The sequence below is a fragment of the Heloderma suspectum genome, chromosome 1, assembly GCF_057233095.1.
Source record: "Heloderma suspectum isolate Gila_16-S chromosome 1, 16-S_ref, whole genome shotgun sequence".
Classification (NCBI taxonomy): domain Eukaryota; kingdom Metazoa; phylum Chordata; class Lepidosauria; order Squamata; family Helodermatidae; genus Heloderma; species Heloderma suspectum.
The window spans coordinates 219,249,575-219,262,735 of record NC_139458.1 but is presented as its reverse complement, the minus strand read 5'-3'; the positions used below and the strand labels follow the sequence as shown (position 1 = coordinate 219,262,735).

General features: G+C 41.6%; 1 protein-coding gene across 2 annotated transcripts in view; it reads right to left on the bottom strand.

Annotated features, from left to right (window-relative positions):
• SPAG16 (sperm associated antigen 16) overlaps window positions 1-13,161 on the bottom strand; it is a 775,737-nt gene that overhangs the window by 213,000 nt on the left and 549,576 nt on the right. For both annotated transcript variants that reach the window (XM_084819345.1, XM_084819334.1), the window contains exon 14: window positions 5,089-5,154. In XM_084819345.1, the coding sequence (XP_084675471.1) occupies window positions 5,089-5,154 (66 nt within the window). The remainder of the gene's footprint in view (window positions 1-5,088; window positions 5,155-13,161) is intronic.

Genomic DNA, 13,161 nt, shown 5'->3' with positions numbered 1-13,161 from the left:
GTCCTCTTGGAGACCAGCAGGAGGGCTGATTGGAGAATCCTCTCTCTTCTGACCATGAAGAACAATGCAGTAAGAATACTTTTCATTTCTCTCTAACATAGAGCCACTAACGCATGGCAAGAGCAGAGATGCAGCACCTGCTGTAAATCTAAAGTAGGTGGGCATAGCATACATGAGACTACAAATTATGCATGTAAATAATGCTGCACAGATTTGACATTCTTCCATGTGATAAACATGGTGGGCAGGTGGGACAGCTACAAGCAAAGCTGTCATGGGATGCATGCTAGGCCACTTATCGAATACTCCTGTCCAAAGTAATCCAACAACCTTGGGATATTGAATGTATTCCAAGGTCATTAAATGACCTCCACTTCCCCCATCCTTGAAATAAAAGAATGTGCATAAAGGTGGATTTAACACTTGCTGGCAACTCACATTTAGAATAGACATGATGCTTGCTTGCTTTATTCCAGCAGGTCTATATTCCAGTATTCACAGAACAATTTCCCCAAATTCTTGGCATAATATCTCTTGGGAAAATAATAAGAGGGGACAGAGGCTGAAAATATGGATTCAAGACAGACAAGTCAATGAGGTTAGCTGACAGCTGGATTTGGAAGGCTGGTCACATGAACAGTAGAGAGAGATCTTTAAGAGGCTTTTGTGGAATAGAATGGACAGTATAAGCCCTGGTTTGGGTGGGTTGTGAAGCAGAGCATAATAAAGGCTGTTACCTGGCCATTTTATGGCATATAATGTCACCTGGAGAGAGAGAAAATTGACTACTGGGTTTTTTAGTAGACTAGACAGTTTAATCATATTTTCTTCTCTGGTCTACACTATCCGTAGGGATGGCATGTTCTCTGCTCTTTGAGAACGTCTTTCGAAGTTTGCTGAAGGCACAGTATTGCATTTTTATCTGGATATCCCTGCATACTAAAAGTTTGAGCACCACGTTAACAAGGACCTTTGCAATCTGTTATTCTGGTCAGCTCTAGAGCTATTCACTCAGAACCTTTTGAAGAGCATGTGCCTGCACTGCACTGTTCTCTCTAGGGAAATAAGCAAGGCTATATTTTTCCTTATGTCTTACTGCTCAAACTTCTTTTTCCCTTCCCTGTTCCCTCCAAACAACTAAAGGACTTAGAGCTACAGCCATCTTGAATATTTCAGGCTGCCCAAGCTCAGGTCTCCTGAAATCGAATGAATAAAACATAGCAATAATATAATTTAACTACAAAAGCAAACTTATCTTCATACTGTATTTCCATAATTAAAAATGACTATACACATTCTGAAACTTTCCAAATTAATTTTCACCTTCATTGATGTTGAATTAAAGTTCTCAGTGTTACAGTCCTACCATTCCAGCATTCTGAGTATAGCTAATTTTAACTTCAGAAAGAGGGAGCAAAGAAAAATGCACCTAACTTGGCTACCTAACCTGGTAGTGTGAATTGTTATCTAACACAGTTTTATTGTGTATTTAGTCCTAATAAGAGCTCTGGTCATAGAGAACTGTGTGTTTTAACATTTAGTGGGTTTTGTTTAAAAATTACTGAATTTATAGAATCACAGAATTCCAATTTTTTAACCACTAAATGTTATAACACAAAACACACAGTTCTCCATGACTAAAATTTCTTTTGATTTCTGTTGTTAGCCACTTTGAGCTCCCAAGAAGAAAGGCGGGTATCATTTAAAAAAAAAAAAAAATTCTGGCATACTCTCTTTAACCAGGGAGAACCACAGAGCAAGTTGCACCTTCTTCCTGGGTACCATGTCTCACTTATGAGTAGGTCCTTACTTACAAGGTGGTCTTGCTCCATGTCCATTTTGGGCCACCATATAGTGGATGTGTCTTCCTTCCTTCTTTCTAGGCCAGCTAATGGAGGGAGACAGCTGTCTGCGAGCCCTTCACTTTCTTCTTTCACCTTGCTCCTTGACAAGGTGAAATGGCCCCTGAACTCCCCCAATTAGGCATTTTCCTTAATTCATCCCCTGCTTTTATGGAAGGTATATACTCATAATCCCAACCATCCCATGTACTCCCACTTCCTCATGTAATTAAAAAGGACTGGGAGTATCTGGCATGACTAAAGCAATGTCCTTCCTGCCTCATGACTAATTTTCCCTTGCCAGGCTTTTTGAAAAACATTTTTAGTTCAGTGGGGACAGGCAACAGGGTTTGACTTGCATCTCATGATGGTGCTATGATGACATCACTGTGAAGATGCAGTAGCACACTTAAGGTTATGCTACTTTCCAATCGGTAGCACTACATTTGCAGCTTAGTTGGTAATGGGCAACCATTAGTATCCAGCTGATTTAGCTTGTATTTCCTAAATGTTTTGTCTTTGAAATTTGGAAAATAATTTTGGTAACCATCATAACACCAAACAAAATGGAGCTTTTTCTTAATAAGAAAATGAAAATTTGTGAGACTGCGAAGGGCCTGAAAGGTTATCTAGTCCAACTACACTTTTATCATCAAGGAATAAAATGTTACAAAGCCAGAGGTTCCTGCAGAATAAAACATTTAGGAAACAAATCCAGATGCTTCAATTATATATGTTACGCCACACCCTACATATAAAACTCACTCTTTTAGACAGAACCCACTCTTTTACACAAATGAATTTGTGGATACAGAGCCAAAATAATGAGAGTGTATGGAACAGGATTTTAAATTCCTTTTAACGGAACTATATCAAAGTAGAAGATCTTTTATTGAAAGGTAGGGCTACTGAAGAGTAAGGGAACCATGGTTAAACAGCCATTGGAATGGGTGGATTCTGATAAGATTTGCCTATTTTTTCTTCTCTTCTTTGTTTCTTTATGTCCCTTGTTTAATGTAGATCATAAGGGCAGAGATGAATACAAAAAGACATACAACACTCTCAGGCTTTAATAGCACCTAAACTGCTTTTCACCAACTCTGCCTAATGGAAAGGCTGTAAGTAAACCTCTTTAATTTATTTAAATCTGAAAACTGCGCCTCATGCTTTTGAAACCCAAAACGTAACTACTGTAATGCCCTCTGCTGGGTCTTCCCTTCAATAGTGTTGGACAGTGCAGTCCTTGACATGTTGCCACCAGACAAATGCTCATCTGAAGCATGTGGCAAGTGGGCTTCAGCAGAAAGGATTTTCTCCTGTTATACACAATAATATATGACCAGCTGCAAAATAAAATACATGCAAATAAACCAGTTCTATGAGGTGTTACGGTGAAAGCACACCAAAAAAAAAAAAAAAAAAGTCAATGCTGAACATCACCAGAGACGCTGTAGATGATCTGTCCATTCTGCCTTCCCCTATGAATGCCGAGCGTGCACATGCCTTTGGAAAACAGTCTTGCATCCCACTCCTGAGCATATTTACTTGGAAGCAAGTCTCACGTATTTCAGTGAAACTGACTTCCATGCAAGCATATGTAGCTTTTAGATTGAAAAATTAGCTTGAATAATTTGACAGTCAAATGTGTGGGCACCTACAAGTTCAGCTGCCTGCCTTCCACGTATCTACGATTAATTTATATAACTGTAATTACAGCTTCTAAAATTGCACCCCTCACTCTGTTTAATCAACCTTCTACTGGCAGTTTCCATCTTTTCTAATTAAGTTACTGAGGATGTCGACCAGTGATTCCAACACAGCATTTAATGCCAGATGTAATATTCTTTATCAAAATAATATGCTAATCTACAAATCATCAGCATACAAAAGCTTGCTCCATTTAATCATTTTAGGTCATGAAGGATACTCTGTAGGGGAATGTTGGTCCCTTATTTGACAATGTCTTAATGGGACAAATGCCAGGATTGCCTCATAAAACAGCATTTCTATCAAGGGAAGACAGCTGGGGCAGAAACAACCAGTACTATGAACCCAATTACTCCTACCAAAAGGGGTAGAACTGCTTTGCTTCTCTATTCCATGCTTGGGGATGTTTTACAGTGGTCATATTTTTGGGTTGGCGGAGGGTGGAAGTAGGGGACCCTTAATAAAATCCACAAGCCCCATCATGGACTCCCCCCGCCGCCCCAGTTTTAGCCATATTTTGCCCCACATATTCATCTAAGAATGCTAGCTAAGGAGGCCTTCACAAAAAGTAAAGGGTAGGGGTGGGATGAAATGTCTGCCCAGAATTTGCCGCCTCACTGACTTCCCCAAGACCATGATAGATCTGCTTAAGTGCTGAGCCATTATTTAAGTGGGATTTTTTTCATGAAAAACTGTATCAAAATGGATTCAATCCCTTTTGGAATTTTTTGGATTACTGGATCTTAAAAAAAAAAAGGTTCTGACATCAGCACATAGGTGAATCTGATTGGCTACATTTGGGGTAGGCAACATGGCACCTACAGGCACCAGTGTGGCCTCAGACACCTTTCTTGCCACAAACTGAGATGTCCTTCCCCACCCACTTTTCATTTCAATAGCAAAGTTTCTTACTGGCAGCTGGGAACACTTCAAAGCAAAGTGAGGGCCTCTAGCTGCTCCCATCTTCATTTCCCATGAACATTTCTGGGACACATGTGGGGCTCAGAGGCATTCCTAGGAAATGAAGATGGCAGGGGGCTGCAGGCCGATGCTTTCAGCTGCAGCGAACCCATTTTGTAGCGGTGCCCAGGACAGTTTCTCAAATTGCCAAATGTGCCAAAGGTTGCCTACCCCTGGGCTACATAGTGGACTATCCTATGGGGATAGTCAGCCACCTCCAAACTCGGAGGCAGCCAACTATCCAATGCAGGGTGGGGGGAACATGGAGGGGATCTTCTCCCTGTGCTCCGGCTACCCTGCATTTGTGGCTAGACAGCTGATTTCAGCCATCTAGCCAGGGCACCTCGGGGTAAGGGGGGAGGAGGCTGGACAGCGCATAGGAAGCGTCACGCTGGTGCTTACGTAGCCCCCTCCCCGACCCCAGGAACACCCCCTTTTCGGCTGCTCTGCGCTGCTCTTACGAGTATGGAGCCAGGGACAACCCACGCTGCCTACGAGGTGGAGGTGAAGGGGGCGGGGAGTTGGATTTCTAGGAACCGAGCTCGGAGCCCTGGCTTACATAGTGCTTTATAGTGCTTACCTTCATGTTGAATGTGGCATGATTGCAGGAATGCATGTGACCACAGAAGGTCTGAGCACACAGCCCCTACAAGAACAAGACAACCACAATCAAAATTAAAACAACAGGTATCTGGTAGTGATCTTAGAAATAAACAGGCTGCCAAATCACCATCTGAAACATACATTAAATAAGTTTCCACCTTTTTGCTTTGGCCGCAAGGAAGCTATAGCTTTCTGCCCAAATGGAAGCTTCTGACCTATCTTTAGGTAATCATCATTTAGACCAAATCTTTAGGTTCTCCTTAAGATAAAATAAGAGAAGCAGCAAAAAACCCTGTCTCTTCAATGATTATTAGATATATGAACTAATCTAATGAAATCTGGGTGAAATCTACAAGAGCACACACCAGTGAGGGAATGAGAAGAATTAAAAAAAGAAGACAACATTCTCACTATGAGCAACTACACAAAAATGGCTTTTTAGGAAATAAGAAATATTTCTTATAAATATAGAAATATTATTAATAAAGAATAAATAAAAATATTATCCTCCAGGGCCAAGAAAGCAGCCTTGGTCTAAAAACCTGGCTCGAAGCCTGAGTGACACAAGTCAGGGAAGGATTTTTCCTCCTGGAAACACAAGAACTGCCTTAACACTGTGGCTCAATCAACCTCCCCAAAGAATGGAGTTTTAGAGATTGACCTGTAATTGTTGTCACTGCAGCACAGAAATGTTAAGGCCTCTTGGTCATTTCCTCTTAATCTTTATTTCTCCTGTAAAGCTTTGATGATTCTTATAAAAAATATATATATATATTCAGCCTCTCCTGACTAACCAAAGTGGTCATGGATCAATGAAGAACCACCCCAGGCATCTTGTCCATACCCTTGAGGGCTACAGGCTGAAAACAATTCAGCAGACATTGTAAGCAGGTAACTATTGACACCTCAGGTTTGGATTCAGTAATGGTATTAATTCTGGCATCAAAGTCTGATTTGATGTGAGCAGTTTTATTAGTGAAATGCCTTGCAAACCTCTGCTGTGCGGATGCCTGTCATTTTAGGCTTAGGCAGTCCATGTATATGGGACAGCTCTTTCACTTGATTAACAGGCAGGGTCAAGGGCAGAGCTTCCTGAGTCTGTGAAGGCTTCTCATGTGAGCCAGAATGTGGATTTTTCAGCATTCTGACTTGCGTGGAAAGCCTCCACGGATACAGAAGGCTCTCCTCTTCAGACAGTCACACTCCATGACTACAGAGTGACACACACAACAGAGGAGGGCTTCGACTTGGGCTGGAGCACTCCTTCTCTTCACACTTTGCCTTTAGCCCTGTTTTTTGAATACCTGAACAGGGCCTGCTGAATGCCAAAAGAGAAATACGAGAGTATAAGGAGGGTCTTTCAAATGCCCAAGCTGTAGACTGGAGAGCCTGAGCTATTCTATGAGAACATTCTCTCAAATCCACTCAGCCATTATTCTTTTAATGGGTGAGTAGATTGCCCCACCCCCGAACCACAGAGAATGGAAATTCACAAGTGAGCTCAGTTTTCACCTGTGTCTAGTGATTCTAAGAAGCAATGCTGCTGAATTTTACAATTAGTGTGGCACTTTGGTTGAAACTCATGCATTTATAATGCTCACCTCTGTACTGAGATTGGATAGCTGTTTTACGAATTCGTTATTAATCTCAGGATAGATTGCGAGCTTTGGAACATGCACAGTCTGCATCTAAACTACAGCATTTCTGCATGTGCTGAGTTGGTTTAACTCTTTTCTTTCAAGATGAAATGTGATTATGTCACTGCAGCCCTTTAGGGAAAGGTTGGCATCTGAACTCTTTCCACAAACCAATCATGTTCAAAGAAACAGCCACGTAAGTTGTATACACCTCCATACACCTCTCCATCTCTCTGTCCTCCAAATACTGATTGGCAATGGCAAGTACACATTGACATTACATAGCAAGGCCACATAGAAACACCAATCAGGAAGGTGTACATAACAAGATAATGCATGATCTCATGACACATTATGTGATTCCAAACTACAGCTCCCAAAATGCAGTTTGATATTGCGCATGCGTAAAAATTCATATCAGGGGGCTTTGGATCCTGCATCCTTACCTCCAGTGGTGGCAGTTTCCATCAACATAACAGGGAGGCCTCTGGCAGTGGACCTCCTCCTCCATCTGCAGCTCTCCCTCTCTGCCCATGGATAGGGAGGTCTGCAATATCTTATGGCCCCTAGGTTGCCCTCCCAGGGCTGATAGAATTGTGCCCTTGGAAGAGATTTACCGACTTCTTAAAGTTTGAGAAATGCTAATGCCGGGCATTAACTATAGGCTGGATCCAGACTAAGGGTTCTTCCAAATGAAAGGCTCCTAGCACCACCAATCTTTTCCTCTTTAATGTTATGGGGGAAACAAAAGGAGTGAGAACCATCCCCGCCTAGGGATGTCAGAGAATTCTGCCACCGACTCAAATGGGATCAAATTCCCTTCAGTTTGTGCCACGGAATCCTCTGCGGAACGGCACCATGAGGTCCTGCGGAGCCAGCAGTCATTCGGCTTTTTTTCGTCATTCGCAAAGAGTTGCAGAATTTCCGTAAAAAAAACACAGTGTAGTATATTCCAATAATAAATACGTAAGTTTTTTAAAAAAAATGAATTGTGTTCACCGCCTTGTTTGTGGGTGTTCTTTTTAAATTGAAATCCTCCGTCTCCATTTACTTTCAGCCCAAACACTTCCTCTTCCTAGGGGCTCCCCAAAAGAAGGCTGTCTTAGGTGTGCCTGAGCGATAAACTCTTTGTTTAAAGCAACGTTGTTTTAAAGAAAGAAAAAACCTTTTGAAATGACCATGCCGCTCCAGGAGCAGCATGGTCATTTTAAAAGGTTTTTTCTTTCTTTAAAACAGCATTGCTTTAAACAAAGAGTTTATCGCTCAGGCACACCTAAGACAGCCTTCTTTTGGGAAGACCCTAGGAAGAGGAAGTGTTTTGGCTGAAAGTAAACGGAGATGGAGGATTTCAATTTTTTAAAAAATACGTAAATATTTATGAAAAATAGTGATTCTTATGGAAGTTATGCGGACTCACGGAGATGTCTGCGCACCGGAATTACGGTTTTCGGAACGGATTTATCTTCGTAATTTTTGGAGCGGAAAAAAAAAGAGAATTCCGGGGTCTTGTGAACGGCAGAATGGAGCACTGGCCACAAACTGCGGAAGTCAAGCGGCACTGAAGGTACACAATTCGTACATCCCAATCCCCACCTGAAGGATGAGACTGGTGGTCACTTATCTGAAATCACACTTTATTCACAAACGTGTATACACAGAAATTAGCAAAGGAACTACCAGTTGGGAACAGGTTACACATGGCTTTCATCAGAAAACACAGTACACAGTAAGAACTACTAGGCAAGAGATCCTAGCCAATTAGAAGCTTGCATATGTTATCTATATCATCATGCAAGCATCAGGCATGTATCACGTGTACAGAATGCTTCTTTCTATCCATGAATACACTCTTAAGCACAGCTGGGGCTCAATGATTTGCAAATTCCTGGAAGGGTTTCTGCCTGCCTATTGTCCTCATGAGACAGGAGTTGGAGTCTCCTTTATCTGTATTTAGGATTGTTTATTCCACACTCTTACCCAGTTATCTGTGTCTTATTTTCCTCAGTTATTTTCTTACAACATCCTCTGTATTTTCCCATCCTGGGAACTTTAGTTCAGGCCTACACTTAGGCCATTTCTCCCACAATGTTTATTTTTATTTTTTGCGGATAGAAAAAAGATGGAAGAAGTGGAGAAACACTGGAGTGTTACAATATAAAGACAATATCATCTGGGCTCCCTGTAAAATTCCATGAATATATGGCAGGGCAATTGCATGATAAAGGCCTAATCTAGAAGCATCCTAAATTAGTTGCCGTTAGGTCCAATTAAAAAAAATGGGACATGTCTTAATTCCATCGATTTCAATGGGACTAAGTTCAACTAATTTAGGGAGTAGTCCTATGGAGGTGACTGCCTATCCAATGCAGGGTGGGCAGAGCATGGAAGGAATCTTCTCCTCCGCACTCTGGTCACTCTGTATTAGTGGCTAGATGGCCAATTTCGGCTGTCTAGCTGCAGCACTGCGGGGGGGGGGGCGGCCCATAGGAAGCATCGTAACGACACTTCTGCCATCCCCGCCCCTCCCCACCCTGGGAATGCCCCCTTTCCCCTCATTGCTCTGCTGCTCTTATGAGCATGGAGCCTTGGACAAACCATGCCTCTTATGAGGCGGTGGGGGCTGGCAGACGGTTATCTGGGAACCGACCTCAGAATGCGGGCTCTGAGGCCAGTTCCTGAAAACTGAAAAATCCTATGACCATCTAGCCATTGTATAGTGCCATAGTATTGCACCCTTAGTCTAGCTCCAACTCTATGATCCAAAGTACCAAAAATTGTATACCGAAGCCATATATTTAGTTTAAAACGGAGAAAAGAACTGGATCAGAACAATGATGAATAATACACAAGCAATTAAGAGAAGCTAAGGTGAAGTTTTTATCTTTAAGGAGAAACTAACTGTTATTTTATGAGGAGCACATTGCTATAAATCTTCCGTTAAGTACTAGATAGGAATAATCATGTAATTTATGGAGTAAAGCTAATCTTTTTAATTGAAGTGAAGAGGATAGCCAAGGTACCAGTACCATACAACTCATTTATCTTACTGCTGTTAACTGTTACTTCCCATCACTTTTTCTAACATATATAAAGCTGCTCAGTTCATTATGAAATAGACACAAGGAATCCAAAGGAAGCTGCACACGAAGGCCATACAAGCATAACACTCACGATGACAGGCCTGCCTATCCAGATGCTCCAGTAGCCCTAGGCATGTGTTTAATCCTTCACATGATGTGTCCCTTCACCAGCCACTAGAGATGCACAGATGATCCGTTAATCTTGGTCTCACTGAGATTGTCAGTTTTTTAGGTTAAGTCTGGTTTTTAAAAAAAATCCATTCCAAAATTTGTATACAAATTTGTATGCAGGTTTTATGACGTATGCATTAATGTACACATTTTGGGACACAAGTTCCCATTGGCTAAAGTGTGTTTGTGCAAATTTTGGAAATGTGTTCCTTTTTCGAATGTGCACATGTTGTCAAACACGTTTTGTTTTTCAGAACATGTTGCGAGCTCAGAAATATATGGACTTCTGACTGCAAATTGCATTTTGAGTCCACGTTCTGGTCCAGGAGGTGCAAACTCGGTAAATCCGTGGGGGGGGGGGCTTGAGAGAGAAAATTTCTCAAACTTCCCTACTGGCCTCCATGTACTGGAGGACAAACATCTGCAGTGAGAGCCTACTGTACTTGTGGAGGTGCGGGTGATCATGAAAATATGGCCTCATAATCTAGGTTTGAAGTTATTTTAAGGAAGGACCGGGCAGTACACAATGCCAGCAGCCTCTAAACACGTTGCACTAGCAGGACCGACCACTAGCACAATGGGAAAATGGTGCTTGCTAGCACCAGCCAAGCAACTACCGTTTCCTGAATGGGACAAGTCAACAGAGCTCCCTTCCACAGCCTCCACTAACTTGCCCCATTCTGGAAGCAGTAGTTTCCAATAGTTTTCAGCTGTGCTAGCAAACACCATTTTCCCATTGTGCTAGTGGTGCTGGATACTGCCCGCTAAAACCACAAATTCAAATGTGAAAGAATTCTGATCATTCTTACTGTAGGTAGACACACTACTCAATTATGCATACTGACATATCTGCAGTTTCTTTAATAATTACCCTCACAAAAATGTTTTAAGTAACATTGATAATACAGCCATTACAGCAAGATTTATATAAACTCCTTTCTGCTATGTAGAGTGTATCATTTTTAAGGATTCCTGACTAATCAAGCTTATAAACTGAACTCAGAGCAATATTAGTCCTTGCTAAAGAGTATTCTCTAAGCTAATTTGCAAAAGTACCATACTGCATTAGTTGTAGATTTACATATGAAAGGAAAGAAATTTCTAATAATTTGAGATTTTCCCAGCTATTGATAGAGGTACTGAAGTATGCAAGACTTATCATTCAATTGTCTTAAGGGCGCCATTTATTTCTCAGCAGATCCATGTCTGAATTAAATCTGGAAATGGAATTTGGTCCTTCTATTTCCAATGTACTTCTAAATACATCTGTTTCATGACCAATAATGCACCCATTGGAACCAAATCTGTAACTAATATGTGTTGGATTGATGTTTTGGGGTTGTTACTTCGTTCATCCAAATATAATCCTAGAGATGATTAGATTATATGAATTAAATACTAAACTTCCATTTAGCCTTTCAGAGGTCAAAAACTACAATGGAAGTGCTACAAACTGAAAAGATTCCAAAACTAGATCCACATGCTTCTGTGGATCTAGCTGGACCCTGGCTTTAGATTTAAGTTTTACTAGGATAGGGTCTGAGATGTCATAGCTTTTGTTGAGGAACAATCATCACTATTCTTAATCTTTCACACTGAGAACCTACAAAAGAAATGTTATCCATGCATGCATATGGGTGGTTGCATTTAACTAAAACACAGAATTAACACAAATAGGCATTTTTTGTTATAAAGAAATTATTTTTTGTTATAAAGAATTTTGTTTTTAAAATTTACAACAACAGACCACGTTGCTGTAAAAGATACACTGGGTTGCACTCTGCAAGTTAAGATAAGCTAATTAAGACTATACAAGTGTTTCCCTAACCTGCAGAGGAGAGGAATGGATTTTCAGCAAACTAGCAAAAGGGACATCCAAGCAATATCCATGATTTTTTTGACATAATCTAAATTTCCAAAAGGAAAAATTCAAGGTATGTTTTGAGTATGCATTAAAAATGTAGGAAATACAGGACACCTGAATCTGAAAATCAGAAAACATTTTTCTGGAAGTTGTCCAGATAATACCCCTGACCGGGAAGATTCTTCATGCCAAATCCATACTGCTAGAATGCTGAAAAACGCTAGTTGCAGCTGTATACATTATAGGACATGATTTCTTTGCAGTTTAGTTGTTTATATGCACATGTGGATAGGGATCTTTCTTTGATAAAATCCCTTAGGGAGCAATCCTATCAGGACCTTCTCCTCCGTGCTCTGACTGTCCTGCATTCACAGCTGGATGGCTGATTTCGGCTGCCTAGCCACTGGACTTTGGAGCGGGGGGAGGGGAGGCCGGACACCACATAGGAAGCATTGTATTGGACGCCCCCTTTTGCCCTGCTCCGTGCTGCTCATCTGAGTGCAGAGCCTGGGCAAATCCGCACTGCCTATGAGGAGGCGGGGGAGAGGACAGGGAGGCAGTTTCCTGGGAACCAAACAATCCTATAGTTGTCTAGCCGCTGTCTAGCAGCATTAGGATTGCGTCGTTAGTCTATGGATTACAAATGAGCAGTCTGCTCTCATAACAGTAGCTTTATAATTTGAAATGCTGGAAAAGCTTGGCAGTCTCAGGCCCAGATATAAGTCTTGAGGACCCAAATTCTTCTCTGAATTCCTGAAGAATATCTGGCTTAACTTTCCTCCCAGTTACCCAGCCAGCTAATTCCCCACCACCACCACCACCCAAACTGCTTCCCCTTTCCTTTAAACCTCAGGTATACCCTTGGGCTGGAAGCTGGGGAGGCAAGCTGGACTAGCTGTAATGGTAGCTAACCTCAAATAGGAGACGGCACCTTAAGAAGAAGAAAGGGCTCAGGGGGTCCAGGTCATAAGGGGAACCCTGATAGCATGTCAGATGCTTATATGTAGGTCCGTGCATAATGTAGAGCTAATGAATCTGGGCAGGAAAACAATGTCAGTTTAAAGGGAAAGGGTCTTGAGCTAATGTTTTCTTCTTCACAGTTGGTTCAAATGGAATAAAGGAGAAGGGTTTTAGGGATCGGAGTGTGGGTGAGTGGGAGGTGGGGATGGTGGCTCAAGTTAGCTTGGCTTGGAAAACAGGCAGAGCTATTTCCAAAATAATTGGAAATAGCTTGACTAATTTGCCATACTGCTCTGATGTAAGGGGGATTGCCCATCTCTATGCATAAAATAAATAAT